This window comes from Oncorhynchus tshawytscha, linkage group LG07 (genome assembly GCF_018296145.1).
Source record: "Oncorhynchus tshawytscha isolate Ot180627B linkage group LG07, Otsh_v2.0, whole genome shotgun sequence".
NCBI lineage: Eukaryota > Metazoa > Chordata > Actinopteri > Salmoniformes > Salmonidae > Oncorhynchus > Oncorhynchus tshawytscha.
The window spans coordinates 54,050,557-54,073,738 of NC_056435.1; the positions used below are offsets into that span (position 1 = coordinate 54,050,557).

Sequence of the window (23,182 nt, forward strand, 5' to 3'; positions counted from 1 at the left end):
CTTATCTAGCATGTAGCTAGGGTTACTAGGCGATCGTGTTATGCGCACACCCATCCTCCCCGACCAACTTCCCTCCTGTCGTTTCTGTCTTAATTACTGTCTTTATCTGTAATTTAAATACTCTGTGTGTCTGTCACGAATTTCCAATAAGCAATTAGTGTCTATTTCTCAGAAATCTGTTATAGTGGGTTGACATCGTTATCAGGCCTATGTCAATATTTGCTCATAAAGGAATTTCCAACGCCATTTCTTGCATAATACATTTTATCGACACAAAAAGATCCAACCATGTCGAACTAACAAATTGGCATTTATAAAATTGTACCGAAACTTCCTGCTTCCATCAGCCCTGTCGTAAATTGTTTTATGCGTCAGTTAATTCATCCGCATGAAATGGTTGGTTAGAAACCTCCTTCGTAACAACATCAACTCATGAACTCACTGCATGGTCCATAGTATACCAATTATTAGCTTGATTTACATCCAATTGGTGACAAATTTTCATGAAAATATTCTAAAATCTGCATGAAGAAATATGCAGGTGTTTCCATCAAACTGAATTGTTGCTGATCAAATACTGTGCGTGATGAAGTGCACATAAAAAGCACTTTTGTTGTTTCCTTGTAGGTGTAACGAAGATGCAGGAAGTATGTGCAGGCAGTGAGTTTAATAAAAACAAACAGAGTGAATAAACGATCAAGAGTAGCATCTGAACATGAACAAAGGAACAATACTGCCTGATGGGTGATAACAACGCAGTGCTAGATTAAGAGGGAGTAATCTGGGTAGTGATAAAGTCCTTGAACTCTACTGATAGTTATGTTGCAAAAACTGTTGCGATAAAAATACTGTACAAAAATATAAACGCAACATGGAACAATTTCAAAGATTGAGTTACAGTTCATATAAGGAACTCAGCCAATTAAAATTAATTAATTAGTCCTTAATCTATGGATTTCACATGGCTGGGAATACAGATAAGCAACTATTGGTCACAGATACCTTAAAAAAAAGATTGGGTGTGGATCAGAAAACCAGTCAGTATGTGGTGTGACTACCATTTGCCTCAAGCAGCACGACAGATCTCACCTTGCATAGAGGTAATCAGACTGTTGATTGTGGCCTGTGGAATGTTGTCCCACTCCTCTTCAATGGCTGTGTGAAGTTGCTGGATATTGGTGGGAACTGGAACGGAACACGCTGTCGTGCATGTCGATCCAGAGCATCCCAAACATGCTCAATTAGTGATATGTCTAATGAGTGTGCAGGCCATTCTAACCCTAACTCTAACTGGGACATTTTCAGTTTCCAGGAATTGTGTACAGATCCTTGTGACATGGGGCCGTGCATTATCATGGAGAAACATGATGTGATGGTGGCAGATTAATGGTAAGGCAATTGGGCTCAGTATCTCATAAGAGTATTGTGTTCATTGTCTGTGGCTTATGCCTGCCCATACCATAACCGCACCGACACCATGGGGCAAACTGTTCAAAACATTGACACCACATGATGCCATACACGTGGTCTGCGGTAGTGAGACTGGATAGACGTACTGCCAAATACTCTAAAATGATGTTGGAGGCGGCTTATCAGTGGTGTAAAGTACTGTCATGACGTTGGCCTGGGGGGTAGGTTTATGACCGTCATAAATACCTCTTCCCCCCTTTTTCCTCTCTCTACCCTACTGATGTAACACTTGGTTAACATAGAGATTCTGGGAACATCAGAAGGTGGGGGGAAATGAAATATATTCTGGTAATCTGACCAACTGACCATATGCGGTGGTACTTAATGAATATGATGTCAGTTCAGTTGTCATCTGAGACATTGTCATCAATGATAAGATGACATAAACTCTACAGTGGAAAGTCTACACATCAGAGTTATCGGATTCACTTGTTGTTCAATTTAAATGTTTGAATATGAAATTATTTGTAATGGGATGAAATGTGATTTTAGCTTCTAAAATGTGAGGTTTGGGTTTTCATAAGATAGGGCTCTGCTCAATCAGTGGCCCGCCCCTGTGAAGGGACATGGGCTATAAAACTTTTCAAACACGCCTTCCTCTCCCTTCCTGTATAAGGCCTTGACGACAATATAACCTCCTGTTCCGAGGACGTGAGGACGATGGTCCGATGTCAGAATGGTTCAGATAATAACTACAGAACGAAGCCAACATCAGTGTGACCTTTGGTTGCGAATGGAAAGAACTTTGAACTCTTATTCACTACAGAAGTGAAACCTCCTAGCCGTTGAGTTAGCAACAGCCGCTGCAAACGAGGGTTAGGAAGGAACAGACAGAGTATCCCGTCTATCACACAACGACATTACTACAACAAATCCAATTGACAACAGAGACATTCTTCAAAGGACCAAGGACTCCTTTGGTCAACACCGCCTTCCATCTAGCACCAATCTACCGAAGCCCAGCTCAGAGTAAATATTTATTGCATTTTCCTTTTCCAAATGGGCGGTAATTTAGAATGCATAAGATACTGTATTTATGATAGCACAGCTTCGCCCTTTGTTCCTCAGTCTTCCCGCTCTAATACCCTCAAACCCAGCCCCTTTTCTTTTGTGTAAACAGCTGTCATATCTGTTCCGCCCGCTAGGGACGTTTTCCTTTATGACGTAATTTGTAATCCAGCTATGATTTAAATATGTGTATGTGTAATTCTGTGTGATTAGTTAGGTATTTAGTAAATAAATAATTAAACCCAATTTAGTATTGCTGTTTCAAATTGTTAGCCAGGGTTCGTGCAGATAACCAAGAATTTACAACTTTCAGATGAGATTGAATTAAGATGACGATTAATATTGACTGCTATTGATGTAAAATATTACTAGGTCTTTAAGAGTTTATTCAGAAGATAACAGCTCTATAAATATTATTTCGTGGTGTCCGACTCTCTAGTTAATTACATTTACATGATTAGCTCAATCAGGTAATATTAATTACGGAGAAATTATTTTATAGAATAGCATGTCATATCATTTAATCCGGCATAGCCAAAGACATGACAGTACTTAAGTAAAAATACTGTAAAGTACTATTTAAGTTGATTTTGGGGGTATCTGTACTTGACCTTACTATTCATATTTTTCCAAACTTTTACTTCACTATATTCCTAAAGAAAAGTATGTACTTTTTACTCCATTCATTTTCCCTGACACCCAAAAGTACTACATTTTGAATGCTTAGCAGGACAGAAAATTGTCAAATTGGCACACTTATCAAGAGAACATCCCTGGCCATCCCTACTGCCTCTGATCTGACGGACTCACTAAACAAAAATGCTGTATTTGTAATAGATGTCTGAGTATCCCCCCCATAAAAATGTAAATACATTTTTCAAGACTTGTACTTTTACTTTTGATACTTAAGTATATTTTAGCAACTACATTTACTTTTGATACTTTAGTATATTTATAACTAAATGCTTTTAGACTTTTACTCAAGTAGTATTTTCCTGCATGACTTTCACTTTTACTTGAGTCATTTTCTATTAAGGTATCTTTACTTTTACTCAAGTATGACAATTGACTACTTTTTACACCACCTGCAGCTTATGGTAGAGAAAGGAACATTCAATTCCCTGGCAACAGCTCTAGAGGACATTCCTGCTGTCAGCATGCCAGTTTTACGCTCCCTAAAAACTTCCGACATCTGTGGCATTGTGTTGTGTGACAAAACTTCACATTTTAGAGTGGCCTTTTATTCTCCCCAGCACAATGTGCACCTGTGTAATGATCATGCTATTTATTCAGCTTATTGATATATCTGTTTACATCCCTGTTACTGAGCATTTCACATTTGAAGAGATAATTTATCCACCTGACAGGCGTGGCGCCTGTCAGGTGGATAAATTATCTCTTCAAATGTGAAATGCTCAGTAACAGGGATGTAAACAGATTTGTGTACAACATTTGAGAGAAATACGCTTTTTGTCTGTATGGACATTTTCTGGGATCTTTTATTTCAGCTCATGAAACATGGGACCAACATATTTTTGTTCAGTGTAGCAAACTTTCCCAATCTGGTTTTGGCGTATGCTCTCTAGGTTTTAATAATTGGCAGCCAAGCACTGATCATCAGGTCACCAGTATTCAAATATAAGGCTACCCTTGATATCTATTTGAAATACGTGCCCTTAACCTCCATAAGTTATGAAGTTATGAAATAAGTTATGAAGCTCATCATAACTTATTGACTCTAACTATGAACTATGCATACTTTTACACGTGGTGGTGGTAGTACAATGTAACATATCTTCACATAACTCCACGGCTATTTTATCAATATTTGCGCATAAATGTGTTTCCATCACAGTTGTCACATCTATTTCACCAACCCAAAAATGATCCACCCTTTTCTAATAGACCTATTTTGTTTAGTCGACATTGGAACATTTTACAGACAAATTAGCTGTTTCCATCAGCCCTGTCAGGGCCTCAACCTACTGTTGAGAGTTCAAATAGTAGAATACACAAGGTGCAATTTTGAAGTTTGGTTGTACAACAGCAGTTTTTCTCTTGTTATGCCATTCATTGACAGTCACTCAATTTGTCATGTCAGCGAACAATTTTTAGATTGGTAAGTTAGTCTAGACAGCTATCTAAACTTATAGTAGTCATGGCTGAATACCGACCAGGCACGCAGGGCATGCACCCAGGGGCCCTGACCTCCAGGGGGCCCCCATTGATTATTTTTGTCACTCTCACTCAGAGATCATTAACATAGCATAAGTCTTGGAACAAATGGTAGAATTGCAGGAAATTAGCTTTAAACTGCAAAAATGTCTCTCCGCCCCATGGCAAAATGTGTAGAATTGCAGAAAGCTTGCTTTAAAACTGCAACATTTTCTATTCTCCCCATGGCAAAATTTGTAGAATTTACTTTCAAAACATTATTTTTTTTCCTCCACTATCAAAATTGGGGCCACTAACATGTTTTTCCTGTGAGATGTGGGGGGAGCCCCAACCAAATCTTGCATTGGGCCCCAAAAAGGGCTTTATGCATGTATGACTGAAAAAAAGTATCTGCTAAATGTCATATATTATATTATTTGTATTATAATATTGTATCACTATTTCAAAACATGCTAATTGGTGTCAGTTGAACACCAAGGAAATGGTTCGTTTGAGAGTGTGTGGGTGTGTGTATAGATGTACACCGTGTACTCTCTGTGAGAGAGTTTGTGTGTATAAAGGGAACTCTAATCCTAGGCTTAATAAGAGTTGTGTCTCATTTTATGCCAGAACACTGTCATTCTAAAATGTAGCATTAATCTCTCTGTGTGTGTGAGTGCGTGTGTGTATGCATATGTGTTCAATAACCTGTCCCAGTATACCACTCCTCCTCCTCAGCATTGAGTGTGTGTGTGTGTGTGTGTGTGTGTGTGTGTGTGTGTGTGTGTGTGTGTGTGTGTGTGTGTGTGTGTGTGTGTGTGTGTGTGTGTGTGTGTGTGTGTGTGTGTGTGTGTGTGTGTGTGTGTGTGTGTGTGTGTGTGTGTTCAATATTCTGTATACACCTTTACATTGAGGTGACAGTGTTTCCTGTAGCCTTCATGTCGTCACTAGGTTTTGTCCAGGTGTCAATATAATCGACCAAGGTTATCAACCTCTAAAGAAAAACAGACCGAGACAGAGGCTGCTGGGGTCCAGTGTTGAGTTTCCATGCTGAATACCCTGCCTGTCATTGTTTATTCTGGATACTCCATCTCTGTAAATGTTCTACTGTAGAAGTGATAGCCATTTCAAGCAGAGCATCATAAACTGTCACTGTGTTATCATGCTTTTAGGATTTTACAATACTTGGCCCTGAATGTAGCCTTAATAAATACCCTGACCTTGTTTTTTAAACTGGTGAGTGTGTACATGCGTGCCTGCGATGTGTGTATACTAGGCTGTGCGTGTGTGCATGTGTGTATTGGTGTGTGTGTGTGTGTGTTTGTGAATCTGTTTAGGATGTATTTCCTCTGCCTGGCTGTCACAAGCTCAAGCCACCCTGAATTCCCTCAAAAACACGGAAGATGCTCCCACTTTCTGTTTTTTCAGGGCATTCCCATGACGACCCAGTCAGCTGTCAGGGGTGTGCAGAGCTGGACCGGGATCTGGAGCTCATTCATATGCATTTGTAGGATCTTAATTTGAGCCAGTTTGCTACAGCAGGAAAATAATCCTGTAGCAACAGGAAATGTGAATTATTATGTGGATTATAGTTAATGGACAATTTTGTAGGGGTTGATATATTTTTCAGAACTGTAAATTACAAACTTCAAACGTTTTTTCAACCCTGAAATACACAAAATTTCTCCTGCAACGGGGTGATCAAATATAGATCCTACATCTGTATCTATTCAACTCATCTGTTTATTTATTTATCTATTTGTTTATCTATTTGTTCGCAGATTCCCATTTTTGTTCGAATCTGGGCCGTGCATAAAGGGGACACGATAGGCTTTTGAAAATGTAGCTCAGAATGTTCTTTTGCGTTGATCACCCATGTCTATCTCTATCCCACATTATCCCTTAATCTCTCTCGGTGCTGTGTGGGAGTTATAGGGTGAAGTCTTCAGCTTTTCATAAATGTGCAGTGAAGAGGACATTATTTTTAGAACAGCATAAGCGTAATTTCTTGCAAACAGATCTTTCAGAAGTTTATTTGTACAGTTAAAGCAAAATCAACTTGCCCATATAGAAAGAAGTCCCCTTTGAGAGTGTAGTCTCTGCCATCACCTGTAAAAAGGTAGCCTATTGAATGCAATGTGCTTCCATTTATGATAACGGACAATAACGCATTGCTTTGTAAGAAACATACTGTATATAGTTAAGTATATTGCAATTAAACCTCAATTGAGAACCAAATAGTAAAAGTATCAAGTTTGATTTTGTGTAAAAGAAATAACTCAACTGTTACACTTAAAATGTTGAATGCTCCCTGCATTGAACATGGAATTAATAATAAATAGACAGTGAACATTTGATACAGAGGAAATACAATTTGTATTGTCTTTCAACTCAAAATGTGTACTGGTGGTATGTGTAGTAGAAGTGGTAGTAGAATATGTACAAATATAGGTGATTGGAATGGTTGGTGGTAGGTAGCTGAATTAATCTCTCTATTAGTGGTAGTTGTAGCTAGAAATAACAATTCATAATTGAGAAAATTGTATTTTTCAGCACATAATGCACTTCAGTTATATGCTGGATTCTGGACTCACCTCTGGATGCAGAATAAACTCAATCTAATTAACAAACTAGAAATATCAAAAGAAAAACACTCTATTTGTTGTCCCTTCCAAGTGCTGTCTATGTGTGTTTTAAATCCAGGGCAGTGTGTAGCTGGTAGTACTGTTGCCACACTGTTACAGCAGTCAACTACAGTAGATGCCAGTGGCATGACATGCGTATAGTATCTACGAGTATTGTTACTGAAGTCCTTAGGCATCTGCCATGGTATCTTCAACCCAGAAATCTGCCCAGTCTTGTCCAGGCTTAACAGTTTTAACGTAACTCTTCTGCCAATAACAGCAGACAGGTACCAGTGTCAATACAGTGACAGTATATAAGTGGGGACCAGGTTAATAAATCAGGGGCGTTTTAACTGAAATCCTCAGGTATCTGCCCAGGTATCCTGAAGCCAGCCGTCTGCTGCCCAGTTTGGTCCAGGGTGTTCCTGGGGCTGGATGTGCAGGTAAAGCTGGCTCTGGTCTCCACCGTACAGCTGGTTCTCTGGAGGAACTGCAGGAAGTTCTCGTGGGCCGAGCCCTCGTGGCTGCTGGATATGGCCAGCTCGACGGGCCGGACAGAGTAGCAGCGCCGCAGCTTACACAGCTCCTCCCTGATCTGGCGGTTCAGCAGCCCGTAAAAGAAAGGGTTGACGGTGAAGGAGGAGTACGCCAGCCAGGTGACGGCCTTCTCTAGGTCGGCGGGGATCTTGGGCTGGTTGTTGATAGTCAGGTGCAGGTGGAAGGAGAAGTAAGGCAGCCAGCAGAGCAGGAACTGGCCCACAATGACCACCAGGGTGAGGGCGGCCTTGCACCCACCGAAGGGCCTGTGGTGGTGCAGCCTCCTGGGGGCACTGCGGGTGGTGATGATTGTGGTCTGGCTGTTGATGGAGTCAGAGCGGTGTTTAGGATGACTGGCCGTCCAGGATGGTAATGGTCCATGCTGTCTAGCCGCCATGCGGGCCACTTTATAGACGTTACTGTACACAGCGAAGATGACCGCAGCAGGCAGGCAGAAACAGGCCACTGTGAAGAGGATAGAGAAGGCCCGGCGGTGGCTGCTGTGGCTCCAGTGCAGGGAGCAGTGGGCGGCACTGATGGAGCTCAGGCTGCTGTAGCTGGGCCAGCCGAACACAGTGGCCAGCCCCAGCAGGCCTGAGGCTACCCAGACCAGGACCATGACGACTGTGGCCAGCTTCAGGGTCATCTTCACCTCATAGCGCATGGGGTGGACAATGTAGTAGTAACGCTCCACGCTGATGGCCGTGATGGTGAAGATGGAGGCTGTAATTCATATCAAACTTTATAAATGGCTACACACGTTACAAAAATCAATGGAAAGTGATAAAAAGAAACAGAAGAGACTATGAAAAAGAGATGAATATAAGAACATAAAAAACATAACAGTAAACCCATTGATTGATTAAAGGCCATGTGTCCAAAATGGCACCCTTTCCACTGTATAGGCCTAGAGCACTACGTTTGACCAAAGCTCTGGTCAAAAGTAGTGCACTATATACAGAATAGGGTTTCATTTTGGATGCATCCCTAAATTCTGTCTGTCCCTTGTACTGTACCTGCGATGAGGAACACGTTGAGGAAGACGTATACCTGGCACTCCAGTACTGTGAACACCACACTGGCGAAGTACGGCGAATTGGACACAATGCCCAGGGGCATGAGCAGTACGGCACATAGCAGGTCCACCGCACACAGGTGGCATACAAAGACAAACTTCCTGAATTGAATGGAATTAACTGTATTAATCCCCAGAGAGGAAACAATATACACATGATACCTTCACTACAACACATTTAATTTACTGATGTCTGGTGAAACAAGTAGAATACATGATATACAGTACCTAAAATATTTCATAAATTAAACTCTAATTCAAGAGTATAAGCAATAGAAACAAGGGAATTGTGCATATAAAATCAGTGCGTTAGAAAATCATAGTTCTTATCATGGATCTGTTTGATTATAATCTGGTGTATGTTTCACCTTCCTGCTGGCCAAAATGAGGACCACAACAGAAATAAATTGTTAAACTTTTTGGATTATCCGTGTTGATTATGCATTATGGTTGAATTGTGTTATTAACTGGTAAAAAATAAATGAAAAAAAAAGTACCAAGTACCTGAGGTGCGGGGCCTTGACCACCACCACCAGCACGGCTGTGTTAGCCAGAAGGGCCACCACGTTCAAGGTCACCATGAACAATATCCCTGACAGGTCCTTGAAGTGGGTCTGGGCGTTGGGCAAGGTGCCCAGCTGTTTGCTAGGGGCCGAGACGAAGGGCGACCCCAGCCCCCACCGCAGGCTGTCATTGGCTGTAGTATCACTGAGGTTGGGGGTCAGAGGTGAACCAGAGTGTTCCATAGTTCACAATGAGAGTTTCAGAAGAGACATCATGAGCGTTCCATTAGGCCTAGACCCCATCTTTCACTGTGGTGGGCCAGGTGATTCATTCTGCTCAGGAGTCAAACAGATACTACTTTTCCCTGTTGGAAGAAAAAAGACGACGACATCAACGAATTGGGAGTGTTTTTGGGGATAGTTTTGTATTCACAGTAAATCATCATAGACCAGGTTTTGTAGGCCATTACATCTTCAAAAACACATTGGTGAAAACAACACAACCACTGATATCAAAGTTTATCACTGCAAAAGCCAGCCAACAGTAGCTCAAAGTTATTTAATGTTTGCATGCATAAGCTTAGTTAAACCCTGTTCTGTTTTAATGATTGCAATGTCCCACTTAATACTGTCAAGGGATAATAACAACAATTGTATGTTAAATCCACAATGGAAGTGACATTTTTCTGTTATTTAGGAATATGTTCTGTTTTCATTTTGTACACTGTACATTATTCCTTGTGTTCACAAGTATCCAGAATAAACCCATCTATGTTGTTACTGCCTATTAGTTTCAACACAGTTGATTGGCACAGGTGTCTACCATCTACCCAAAAGCTATGGAAAAGGACATCTATAACATTTATAATATTATATTAGAATATTTATTTTTAAAAAGGATGCTCTCTCTCCATCTCCCTCCCCTCCCCCTCCCCCTCTCTCTCTTTCTGTACGAGGAGAGGAGGACAGGGACCTGATCAATAGGAATAATTCATGGAGGAGAGGACACCCTCTCACTCTCTCTCTTTTCTCCTCCATCCTTCCCTAACCTTTTGAAATGAGAGATAATGAGCTTGCTTGTTTTAGCAATGCAGCTGCAGGGGACTGACCCTGTTGATTAGTATGAACAGCTTACCGATCGCTGCAGCTGCACACAGCCCATCTGTAAATAGCCCATCCAACTACCTACCTCATCCCCATATTGTTTTAATTTACTTTTTTTAAACTCTTTTGTACACCAGTATTTCTACTTGCACATCATCATCTGCACATCTATCACTTCAGTGTTAATTTGCCAATTACTTCGCTACTACGGCCTATTTATTGCCTTACCTCCTTACTCCATTTGAACACTGTCTATAGATGTTCTATTGTGTTATTGATTGTACATTTGTTTATGTGTAACTCTGTGTTGGTGTTTTTTGTTGCACTGCTTTGCTTTATCTTGGCCAGGTTGCAGTTGTAAATAAGAACTTGTTCTCAACTGGCCTACCTGGTTAAATAAAGGTGAAATATATATATTTTTTAAGTATGTGCCCTGTGTCAACCTGCCTGTGTAGGGCCATGCAATCTCTTACCAGGACAGACTTGATCTCCTGATCCCAGCGACACACACAAAGCCACTGCTCTTCTACCCAGACTACATCAAAAACAATATAGTTCAATGAACACTGTCTTTTGGTAACATGAATGCACAACATAGGCCCCATGCTCCTGTTCAAAATGTTTCTCAGAGCCTGTGGATGTCTGTGTGTTTGTAACTTTGGAGGTAATGGATTTCCTGTACCACTAAACTTACTAAATGTCAGGCATAGAGTTACATCAGGTGTGTGACTTCAAAGCAACTTTATCTCCATCCACACAGCTCACATATTATGCCATGATCACACACACAGTCACCTGAATCACTGCTGTGCTAGGAGCATCATCCATTTCCAAGAACCTATGACTAATGCATTCTGTTCTGTCTTATTCCCATGTCTTCCAGACTACCATACTAGACCAGTGCTTCTCTACTGATGCTCTCTGCCCCTGAAATCTGCTCTGGTGTCCGGACAACAGATCGGCATGCCATGTTAACTAGGCAAGTCAGTTAAGAACAATTTCTTATTTTCAATGACAGCCTAGGAACGATGGGTTAACTGCCTTGTTCAGGAAGTTTTGTTCAGGGGCAGAAGGACAGATTTTTACCTTGTCAGCTCGGAGATTCAGTCCAACGCTCTAACCACTAGGCTACCTACCGCCCCACAGCACAGGAAGGAATAGTCAGTGCATGTACAGTACAGTCTCGAGTGCGTTATGTAAGGTTGTCCCCGTTTTCATCCTGTCCTAGTATTACTCCTGCATACAGAATATGGCTTCTCCTTTAGGTTTCTGAACTGACCATTTGAGCATTTGGGCATTTGGTTGAATATCGCAACATTCTTAGGAAAATTACTTACTAAAAAATATTTTATTTGGAAGTCTACTTCACCAGTAAAAATTATGATTTTCTTAAAATGTCTAAACTCGGACAATTGAAAATGACTGTCAGTTACAGAAGTGCAAGAGGGTATTCACAAGTCTATGTACTTGAACAAGTGATCTAGTATTATTTGATTGAAATGAAAACATCTGCCACAAATAAATCACACCTCTATATATGAGACATTCTCTTTATGTACCACAGCAGGAAAATTGTAGTTCACATCAGTAACTCTCTAGACTGTATTGATTAAACCCAACACACTGAGCTCCAGCTGAACAATAGGCTACCTGAGCTTATTTCAACATGTACGCTAAGAGTTTTCATATATCTCAAATGTAATTACACAGTAAGTATCTATAGTCTTTATTTCAGTGTATACCAGGCAAAGAATCTAGGTAATAAATGACTTTAAACCACAATAAACCTTTTTGATTGAAATCATTAAATCATTAAATCACTACTCACCTGACATGAATTGTGTGTATCATAAATCCTTTATAAAATCCTCCTGTCACACTTTCACTTCATTTGAGTTAAAAGGGTACAACTACCTCAGAAGGTGCTGGTGTTTTCTGTCCAAGTGGAACTATATTACAGTATGTACCCAGGCCAGCTGTGAGGCTCTGGTGTCTGGGTCGGCTCCAACAGACAGTAAAACAGGTGCATCTGTACCTAACCCTACAGACTTTTCTTAGTACCCATCAACCTCTCGAGTTGACCCCCCCAGGGACAACTCACTAAGGCTGGCTGCTCCTTCTATAATACCCTGGTTCCTGGCAGTCTTGGTCCTTGGGTTGATAAGTATCCCTGATGGATGGATGTCCTGTGGGAAGGACTTCTGGGTAGTACCGGTGAAGGTGTCAGAGGAGAGTAGTGATAGACTGATAGATGTCGACTAGGGTCCTTAGATAGAACAACTGGCTGGGGGAGGGGCTAGCCATAGGTCACCGTTAGAAGTACATCAACAGAGGATCATTGGTGAGGATGCTTTTGTGAAACCACACCCACCCTCATTGTCCCGCCCACACTCCGTTTCTCTCATCTCTCAGTCAGTTTATGGCTGTGATTCCTCAACCTACACACACACACACACACACACACTCTGTCCTCCTCCTGTCCCTCCAGGACTGCCCTGGGTGCTATAAGAGTACAGACACACACAGTTAGGGGTTTAACATGTTTTTTTTTATATATAAAAAATGTAATTTAATAGCATTAGTGAAACCAGATTGGATGTTGTGGGAATCAGAAAGACATGTATTTAACAGGCACAATCATTATAGAATAATGTGTTGTTAAGGCTACTATGTGAGTCAATCAATCACAAATGTAATCTATAATATGTGTAGTCTACAGTACTCTTAAATCATACAAACAAACAAAGTCAATATCCTTCTGATCAAAAGTAACATCAACCAACTAAACTGTCTAAACACTGACATCTGTTGGTGGAATAAAACATTGCACTTACAGGACAGAATACAGTAATTGCAATGTAAACAATTGTGTGATTATAACCTGGTATTTGGTTATTTTTATTTTTTTGAATGGAGATTTAACGGATCCCAAGTCTCTTCTTCAACAGTTTGTCTTCATTATTTAACTTTGTTCTGACGGCAGCTCGAATCGCACTGTAATCCACACCAAACTTTATCCTCACGTGATCTAGAAAAAATACAATTTAAACATGTATTATTGATATCTTTTATCATTAGAAATAAAAAACATACAGCGCCTTCAGATTCAGATCTGTGTCACTGTCCCACATACAATACACCATAATATGAAAGTGTAATTGTGTTTTTAGACATTTTTACAAATTAATCAAAAATGAAAAGCTGAAATGTCATTAGTCAATAAGTATTCAACCCCTGTTATGGCAAGTCTAAATAAGTTTTGCTTAACAAGTCACATAATACAGTTCCTTCACAAACTTTTTCCACATTTTGTTGTGTTACAGCTTGAATTTAAAATTGATGAAATTGAGATTTTGTCACTGGCCTACACACAATACCCCATAATGTCAAAACAAAACAAAAAAATTTTTTTTTTTTTTTACAAATTGATTTAAAAAAACAACAACTTAAATGTCTTGAGTAAATACATTCAGGGGTAAAACTGTACTTAACAAGCCACATAATAAGTTGCATGGACTCAATAATAGCAATAATAGTGTTTAACATGATTTTTGAATGACTACTTAATCTCTGTACCACACACATACAATTATCTGTAAGGTCCCTCAGTCAAGCAGTGAATTTCAAACACAGAATCAACCACAAAGACCTGGGAGGTTTTCCAACGCCTCGCAAAGAAGGTCACCTATTGATAGATGGGTAAAAATAAAGAAAAGCAGACACTGAATATCCCTTTGTGCATGGTGAAGTTATTGATTACACTTTGGATGGTGTACGAATACACGCAGTCACTACAAAGATACAAGTGTCCTTCCTAACTCAGTTGCCGGAGAGGAAGGAAACTGCTCAGAGGTTTCACCATGAGGCCAATGGTGACTTTAAAACAGTCACAGTGTGTAATGGCTGTGATGGGGGAAACTGCGGATGGGATCAACAACATTGTAGTTATTCCACAATACTAACCTAAATGACAGAGTGAACAGAAGGAAGTCTGTACAGAATAAAAATATTATAAACATGTATCCTGTTTGCAATAAGGCATTAAAGTAAAACTGCCAAAAATGTGCCAAAGAAATTAACTTTATTTCATGTATACGAAGTGTTATGTTTCGGGCAAATCCAACACAACACTGAATATCACTATTCCTATTTTCAAGCATGGTGGTGGTTGAGTTTTTTTAGTATAAACATAAATGGAATAGAGCAAAACACAATCCTAGAGGAAAACCTGGTTCAGTCTGCTTTCCAACAGACACTGGGAGACAAATGAACGTTTCAGAAGGATAATAACCTAAAACACAAGGCCAAATATACACTGGAGTTGCTTACCTTTGTGTTATGTGAAGATTTGCAGCGAACTAACAAATGTTCCGGGAACTTTCACAAAACCAATTTTAGTTTGCTGGAATGACTTTCCCTCGGGAAAGAGGTCCTCCGACCTCAATGAGACAACCTGGTTAAATTAAGGTTGAATAAAATAGACAGCAATAAGAAATAGACAAAGTACAGTACCTAGAAGGCCTCTCATGATGTCAGGGGGAAGTTGAGGTTTCTGCGTTTCCTCTTTGGCGATGTTACACCTCCTGCCCTGCAGACTGTGTGTGCCCAGCGTCTCCCTGTCAAACAGCACCATCAGCATGGCTGAGATGTACTTCTTGAAGTCCATGATCTCTGAGATCCCCTTGTACAGATTCCTCTGCACTCTCAGACCCCCAGGGAGGTGGATATAGTTAGCGTCCTGCTAAAGTTAAAGACAGAACTGAAGTGTCCATTGTCAGAGAACATTGTAAAGTTGATTTGTCAAAGACATATCTAGTTTTATTTTAGAGAGATACTTTAATTGAATTGCTGTATTTTATGGCCAGCAATGTTTGGATATTGTGTATCTCCTTTCATCAGAAGTACTCCTAGCCTGGTTAAATTTGACTGCATGATGCACTTACCATTTTTTCAGCTGTAGGTGGAGCATTTGGTCTGGTTTAACCTGGCTAAAGTAGTCCTAATGCCATATCTCAGGTCGTCTGTCTGAACCCAGGCAAACATGAGGCCATGTACATAGTTTTCTTGAGAGGACAAGTTGAATGTGACAGTAGCAGCAACTACATTGTAGAATGGCCTGATGGGGGTGGTGACCTCACCTCTACCTCCTGTGACACCACCTGTGACATCTGAACTGGCACGTCCGCATAAGAGATGCTCTGCCCCTCACAGCTCTCTGGGGTGACAGCATCGTTCACAACATCATTCACATCATTCCCCTGCTGCCCCCGAGCATGGTCCAGAACAGTCCTCAGGTCATGGGCAGTGTGTCTCATCTGGGTCATCAGGTCATTCATCTCTGACAAAGTATTACAAGAGAGTATTATACACTCAGTGTACAAAACATTAGGAAAACCTTCCTAATATTGAGTTTCACCCCCTTTTGTCTCAGAACAGCCTCAATTTTTATGGGCATGGACTCCACAAGGTGTCGAAAGCATTCCAGAGTGATGCTGGCCCATGTTGATTCCAATGCTTCCCACAGTTGTGTCAAGTTGGCTGGATGTCCTTTGGGAGGTGGACCATTCTTGATACACACAGGAAACTGTTGAGTGTGAAAAACCCAGCAGCGTTGCAGTTCTTGACACACTTAAAATCGATGCGTCTGGTCCCTACTACCATACCCCGTTCAAAGGTCAGTCTGCATCATGAAAAGAGAAGGTGTTCCTAATGTTTTATACACTGTGTATAAATGAGCAATCCCCCTAACTGATCAACCTTTTCCAATTTATATTTTCAAGATAACTGAGAACATTGGCAGGTCGTTCATCTCTGACAAAATATCAGAAAATAATAAACAACACCCATTTGACCAATGAAAATCGATTATTCAGTCAAGCCATGTTATAAAGATAGATAATCAGCAATCACCCTAACTGATTAGCTTACCCTTTTTCAGTGCATCATTGCAAGATAACGGAGTACATTGACAGTGGTGTTTAAAATACTTAGAGTATCTGTCATGATAAGAAGTCTTTTTAAAAGTTAACACTAAAAAAGTTTAAGGTTGACGCCAAAAAATTGTCTATTTGGGTAACTTTGAATACCCATTAAATACGATTCAATGAACAATTAGTGTAGTTTTACAACATACCTTTCATCTGTTTCAGTTCCCTCTCAGCCAGCTGCCTGCATCTACGCTCATATTTCAGTTCTGCTTGGAGCTGATCAATTTTCATCAGGAGAGTTATGGTGTCGGTTCTCGTTTCAGGACTTTGATCGTCTTCTTCCTCGAAGGTGATTGGTTCACCCTGAGAGAGAAACAAAGTACGACACTGTGTAAAATACAGTACAGTTACTACAGCACATCAACCATACAGGACATTGTACATGGGCCATAATCCTTACTGATACTGCAGGGTGGAAAAGTAAGGGGTAAAGTAAACCATGAAAAAAATGGAATTAGATTGTAACCAGTGGTGGAAATCTGCAGTAATTGTTAGTAACTGATCATCAATTAAATAACCTCTCTCACCTCTATGGGTGAATATCCATCATCTGGTATTCTGTACTTCTCCTCTATTACCTCACCAAAGTCCTCCAGAGAATGATCCATGCCAATCTTCATCATTTTGACAGAAGAGCCTGTGTGGACACTGACAGAGTGTGTTGTTGTTGCTGCCCGCTTTGGTGCCATTACTTAGGTGGGCAAACGCCCTGATGAAATATATAACACAGGCACAGAAAATAAGTACATTTGACTAAATACACAAAAAATATTTTCATCAGGTCTGGAGCACTATAATTGTGTATTTGAATAAATAAAATATAAATATTGAAACTGTACATTACTTTTTTCCATCAATTTTTAAGACCATTAGCTTCACATTTGGGATTATATTTAAATAGGTTATTACTACATTGATGATGCTGTATGCGCTGCAATAACGTTAGCCACAAAGAGACTCATCTCTGTGGACGCCATATCAGGTCCTTTATAGGACGTGAGCTCTGCGCTGGCAGTTTTTTGGATTTCCCAATATTCTACAAATTAGCCAATTTCAAGCAACACATTACAGATTTTGACACATCATATTACAGCTAACGTTACCCACCTGTGTATTCAATTTCGTTGCTGAGATCGCAGTGAGACTGGATGCAAATCTTTGTCAGTACATGGAAAAGTACTAGCTGGTACTAGCTAGTAGCTAGAGGAAGTAGTACTGCAGTACTGCGGTGTATTTGGTCGCATTAAGTATTTCAGTGTGTGCTTGATGGCAGTGAAAATATATTCGATTTTTTAAATAAAACGAGATAATTCCATTTTTTTAGGTATGTGATTAACATGTTACCTTAATGTAAAATCATTATTTCATCCTTTTAATTATTTACTTGGTTTAACTGCGTTCTGGAAGGAACCATTTGTCAGGATCACATATTTTGGGGATGATTTTCCCCTGCACAAAAGTCCTTCTGAACTTGGCAGGTCTTCTCAGCCAATCAAATTTAGACTTTAGTTCCTACTTGCTCAGGGATCCAGTGAGAGCTCTGTATTTGTGGGCGGGACAAACAGATGCCGCAATATTATCCAATCAACACCTCCATTTCAACTTAATCTGTGGTGGTGTCTATAGTTTGGTTGAATCAGAAGAGAGAGAACCCATGTGGGTCTCATGTTGATTTGCGTGGTCAGAATGTGTGCTAACTAGTGTAAAGATTGACTAACTCTGAAGCACTGTTAAAACAATCTAAAGAATATAATCATGTCGTCTTTCTTCATAAAGAAAAAAGGACCTCCAAAGGATTTCAAAAAGAGCGAGAATTCAGCGGGTTCCAAACGAAAGGTAAGGAGGTAGTTAGCTAACGTTAGCTAGCTATCTACGTAACTATTACAATGATGGCTAAATTAACTTTCTTCTGATCTGTGATGCTTGTGTGTTGGTGGTTTAGAATGATGGAGACACGGGAAACAAACTCAAGAAGAAGCTCAATTCAAAGCACAATGAAGAAATCTCCAGCGACTCTGAAACTGAAGGGTAGGCTTACTTACCCAGTGTAGTTGACTGGCTTCACAGATAGCTATCTAAGTTGGCGAACAAACTGATTTTATTTAGAGCTGTATGAGTTGAAACAATATATTTATGTAGCCCTGCAGTGCACAGAAAAAGGAGGGCCAATGTCGAAGAAGAGTTTGATGAGACTCCACAGGAAAAGAAACTACGATTGGCCAAGCTCTACCTTGACCAATTGAGGGATGAGGGTAAGGGAGTAACGTTAGCTAGCTTCTGTAACTATTAATTTAGCTGTGCTAAATCGTTTTCTTTAACTTTATATTTAAGTGCTTATTTGGAATCTGAAGCTTCACTGTTCTGTCTTCATGTCTTATCAATAGAAGAAAAGAAAGCAGAGGAAGAGTCGTTTGAGACTGACCTGATAGCTGGAAGACTTCAAGAAGAAGTGGTAAGTGTACTAGCTACAATTTGCAATTCTGATTATAAACTGGGTGGTTAGAGCCCTGAATGCTGATGGGTTAACAGCCGTGGTATATCAGACCGTATGACAACATTTATTTGTACTGCTCTAATTATGTTGGCAACCAGTTCATAATAGCAATAAGGCACCTTGTGGGTTTGTGGTTTATTGGCCATATATAATTATAGCCCTAATATATGTCACAAGTCCTTTTATGAATATGGTATTGCCCTATAGTGAACACGTTCTTTTTCCTCAGCTTGAACAGAAAGGAAAGCTTCAACGGATGGTTGCAAAAGATGTGAGTATCTTTGTTGGGTGTCTCCCCTATAAGCACTCTGTGCATGTCCATCCAGTATCCACACAGTATGAGTTTTTTATGGCCCATAGTGCACTGTGTAATCTGAAGGCTGTGGTCGTTTCGTAGGGCACATTGAAAAAGGGGTTTTGATTGGACCTACCCATTTCTGTCCACTTCTGTTTTGTGCCTACTAAACACAACCGCTATGTTGTCATGGTTTTCAGCTCCTGCCACCAGACACGTCAGAGATTCGTCTGTTGAGAGGCCACAAGCTGCCAGTCACCTGTCTGGTCATCTCTCCTGATGACAAGCACATCTTCTCTGCTGCCAAAGACTGCTCCATCATCAAATGTGAGTCAACATTTATATTTGTTTGTTTACTTCTCCAAAATAATCAAAGATAAGTTTGATGTTTTACTGAAATGGACTGTGCAAAATCATTCCCATGCTGCCTGAAATGCAACAGTCAAAGTAAGCTTACTTATGTATTCTCCCATTTTCTTCTGTAACTGCAGGGGATGTAGAGAATGGTAAGAGACTGCACACAATAGCTGGTGGGAGGAAAGGAACAGAGGATCGCCATGTTGGACATACAGCCCATGTCCTGTGTATCTCCATATCGTCGGACGGCAAGTACCTGGCAACGGGAGACATGAATAAGTTGATCATGATTTGGGAGGCGGCAACATGTAAACACCTGTACAAGTTCACAGGACATAGAGGCCCTGTGTCGGTAAGCTCTTCTTGCTTAAAAATGTGCTTTCTTTTAAATTCTTGTTTTTGTTGCACCTTCTCTCAAACTGGGCCATCTATTCTCCACAGGGCCTGTCCTTCAGGAGGGGCACCCATGACCTGTACAGTGCCTCTCACGACCGCTCCATCAAGGTGTGGAACGTGGACGAAAACGCCTATGTGGAAACCCTGTGAGTACCTGACTAGTAATATCCGTGTGTTTCTTCAGGTTGGCATGAGAATTGTGTTTGTGTTTTATTGACTGTGTCTCTCCCTAGATTTGGTCACCAGGATGTGATCACGGGGCTGGACAGTGGGAGTCGGGAGCGCTGTGTGACTGCAGGGGGGAGGGACCGCACTGTGAGGGTGTGGAAGATTGCTGAGGAGTCCCAGCTAGTGTTCCATGGCCATGAGTGAGTCTTCCTGGACTCATTTCACTCTCTTTCTCTGTATTAGTCAGTCTCACAACACTGTATTGTCTCTGTTGGTCCGAGCGTGTATATTATCCTTGTGTGTTAACCTATTGGGATGCTCCTCCCACTCTCGCTCAGGGGCTCCATCGACTGCATCCAGCTCATTAACGAAGAACACATGATAACAGGTGCTGATGATGGGTAAGTGTGTGGCTTTATACTCCACTAGGTGTCATCGTACTCCACATCTGTAGAGGTTCTGTAACCACTTCTCTCCAAACGGCACAGGATGGTCTATTACAAATGTTTTCATTATTCAAAAAATATTTTTATCTTCCTCACCTCAGTTCCGTCTCCCTCTGGAGTGTGAACAAGAAGAAGCCACTCAGCACGGTGAAGGCAGCCCACGGTCGGCATGGTGACTCGGGGCTGGAGCAGCCCTACTGGGTGGCAGCCGTGGCGGCTCTGCAGAACTCTGACACCGTAGCCTCAGGTGCCAACTGCTGTGCGAGTCACCAGCTTTATAACACACATCTATACACACACACAGCACTGCAGAACTATTGACACTAGCTTTGACTGTGAGTCCTCTTCACCAGCTTTGCTATACACCATCTCATCTATACACATCTGTATACACCCTGTGTGTGTTATTAGTAATGATCAACCCCAAACTTCCACCTCTCCTTGCTATAATGTGTACTGTAAACCTATAGTGTGATGCTCTACATTAGTGCTCAATCCTTGGTCCTATACACCCCCCTCCATATTTATTTGGACGGTGAAGCTAAATTTGGCTCTACTCTAACAATCAAGTTTGTAGAGTCAAAAGCTTGATGTAGTCATTGTGTGCTAGGAATATGGGAGCAAATACTGAACTTTTGCTACTTTGTCCAAATTCTTATGGAAAAACAACTTCTTCAAATGGGGGGGTGAGATGCATAAAGTGCTGTGATTTCTAAACAGATACATGTGTTAAAATACCGTACTGTCACCTCATATAAAAATTTGATCTCAAATCCAAAATGCACCGATTTTAGCTTCACTGTACACATAAATATGGGGGGGGGGGTGTATTAGGCGTTGACCGCTAATATTGACCTGCCCAATTGATGATGCTGGAATTGAGTAACTGTTGTCACTTGACAGGTTCACACAACTCTAAGGTGCAGCTGTGGAAGTGTGGCCAGGGGTTCCGTCACCTGGAGCCTCTCTTCAGCATCCCTGTGGTAAGCAAGTCCCAGCTACACTGCTCCATAGCTAATACACCCATAACTTGCGTTGCATTCAATCATTGTGTAGCATGACAATATGTGGTAAACACCATTGGATGTCATTTAGACATTACGCATTCAGCCTATTTGTATAGGCCTATGTGTATGATTAACTGACTAGTACAAGTGTTCTGCACTAAAACATCTGTCTTCTCACTAAAGTGTGTTCTGACTGTCTCCTCTCTCTTGTAGCCTGGTTTTGTCAACAGTCTGAAGTTCTCCAGCTCTGGGAAGTTCCTAGTGGCAGGAGTAGGACAGGAGCACAGGTATGTACCCAGCTACTTACCTGTCATACAGAGATACAGCCCAGAGCGCACTTACTATCATTATACACTCATTGCTGACTGATCAAAATCCTGATTATATTGATCATGTGCTCTGGGCCTACCCTTTGCGTTAAGCCTGTTTTCAGTGTTCTGTATGAAAGTAGTTGCAATGAGGAGAGGTGCCCACAAGGTGTCACTTATTTAACTCGACTGCTTGGGGCAGTGATGACAAAACCTCCTTCCATGTTTTCTTATTACAAGATTAAATGGCTTCTTCGACTGCGTTCACGTGCTAGTTGAAAATTCGGAAATGTCAGACTTGCTAAGTCGTTGTAAACAGGATCCCGCGGGAAGTATCAGAATCAACCAATGGGTAGATCTACGCAAATAACTTGCAATCATTTTAACTCGGACACATACTTGTATATCATTTTACGCATAACTTTATTCATGAAATATCTGTTTTGTCAATGATCTTTCTTTGCCAGGCTTGGTCGGTGGTGGAGACTGAAGGAAGCAAAGAACGGACTCTACATTATTCCTCTGAAAAGACAACAGCCAGAGCAGGAAAGGGTCCAGAATGGAGAAGAGAATGGGGTTTAGTTGATCTATGTATGCCTTAGATTTTGTAAATTAAATTCTTTACACAAATGCTATTTGTGTTACATCTATCAATTAACTGCAGTAAACAGTTTCTGTTGGGGGGGACTTTACCAATTTCACTTGAGGACTAGAACCGTTTTTGTGCTCTTCCCGCATCTAATTTCTGTGTGCAGATGGGCTCCGATTCCGAGTTAAGCGTTCTTAAATGCTATTTGTTTTGGGTGGAGAGTGAATAAATAAAGGTGTTTCTACAGATGTGCCATATTCTGACGGTGACTTAATTCCCTAATAATTTCACCACCTTTATGCATGAGGAAACTATGAATAAGGTCTCTCAAAGTGGAAAAAGTATCTAAGAAAAATTTCCCCCAATAAAAAAAAAACATTCTGCATGCACTGTAATTTACAACTTAAGAAGAGCTGGGTAAATGATTAAGGGAATTGTAAATGGGGGATGGGGGGGAGTAAAGGTATAGATACCTTAATAGAAAGTTACTCAAGTGAAAGTCAGTCAGTAAAATACTACTTGAGTAAAATTATTTGGTTTTAAATATACTTCAGTACCAATAGTAAAAAAGTTATTTTCTTTAACTAGATAGGCCAGTTGAGCACGAGTTCTCATTTACAAGTGCGACACAAACGACAACACAGTTACACATGGAATAAA

General features: G+C 40.7%; 3 protein-coding genes and 1 long non-coding RNA gene across 7 annotated transcripts; 2 read left to right on the forward strand and 2 right to left on the reverse strand.

The window, feature by feature from the left end:
* Nucleotides 1-2,306: 2,306 nt before the first annotated feature.
* Nucleotides 2,307-11,458, forward strand: LOC112254835. The gene is made up of 2 exons (XR_002954204.1): nucleotides 2,307-2,439; nucleotides 11,359-11,458. It is a non-coding gene; the product is annotated as an uncharacterized LOC112254835 (long non-coding RNA).
* On the reverse strand, nucleotides 6,669-12,733 carry LOC112254834 (probable G-protein coupled receptor). Of its 2 annotated transcripts, XM_024427735.2 has the most exons (4): nucleotides 12,304-12,733; nucleotides 9,373-9,736; nucleotides 8,810-8,970; nucleotides 6,669-8,516 (listed from the first exon to the last, which is right to left on the reverse strand). In XM_024427735.2, exons 2-4 carry the CDS (start codon nucleotides 9,612-9,614, stop codon nucleotides 7,606-7,608), a joined length of 1,314 nt encoding a protein of 437 aa, XP_024283503.1. In that variant the 5' UTR covers nucleotides 9,615-9,736; nucleotides 12,304-12,733; the 3' UTR covers nucleotides 6,669-7,605. The 2 variants fall into 2 exon arrangements, with proteins under 2 accessions (XP_024283503.1, XP_042180557.1); XM_042324623.1 differs by lacking the exon at nucleotides 12,304-12,733 and having other exon boundaries at nucleotides 9,373-10,150.
* Nucleotides 12,734-13,001: 268 nt separating this feature from the next.
* On the reverse strand, nucleotides 13,002-17,866 carry LOC112254838. 3 transcript variants are annotated; one of them, XM_024427739.2, is made up of 6 exons: nucleotides 17,570-17,866; nucleotides 17,041-17,171; nucleotides 16,609-16,765; nucleotides 15,614-15,813; nucleotides 14,988-15,216; nucleotides 13,002-13,503 (listed from the first exon to the last, which is right to left on the reverse strand). In XM_024427739.2, exons 2-6 carry the CDS (start codon nucleotides 17,149-17,151, stop codon nucleotides 13,394-13,396), a joined length of 807 nt encoding a protein of 268 aa, XP_024283507.1. In that variant the 5' UTR covers nucleotides 17,152-17,171; nucleotides 17,570-17,866; the 3' UTR covers nucleotides 13,002-13,393. The 3 variants fall into 3 exon arrangements, with proteins under 3 accessions (XP_024283507.1, XP_024283506.1, XP_024283505.1); XM_024427738.2 differs by having other exon boundaries at nucleotides 14,988-15,213; nucleotides 16,990-17,171; nucleotides 17,570-17,864; XM_024427737.2 differs by having other exon boundaries at nucleotides 16,990-17,171; nucleotides 17,570-17,863.
* A 207-nt stretch (nucleotides 17,867-18,073) lies between these two features.
* Nucleotides 18,074-22,779, forward strand: rrp9 (ribosomal RNA processing 9, U3 small nucleolar RNA binding protein). The gene is made up of 14 exons (XM_024427736.2): nucleotides 18,074-18,298; nucleotides 18,405-18,490; nucleotides 18,602-18,714; nucleotides 18,847-18,914; nucleotides 19,186-19,227; nucleotides 19,452-19,578; nucleotides 19,743-19,960; nucleotides 20,050-20,150; nucleotides 20,238-20,372; nucleotides 20,511-20,573; nucleotides 20,720-20,865; nucleotides 21,522-21,601; nucleotides 21,839-21,912; nucleotides 22,401-22,779. The coding sequence occupies exons 1-14, from the start codon at nucleotides 18,218-18,220 to the stop codon at nucleotides 22,513-22,515; spliced, it is 1,449 nt and encodes a 482-aa protein (XP_024283504.1). The 5' UTR covers nucleotides 18,074-18,217; the 3' UTR covers nucleotides 22,516-22,779.
* Nucleotides 22,780-23,182: the final 403 nt, after the last annotated feature.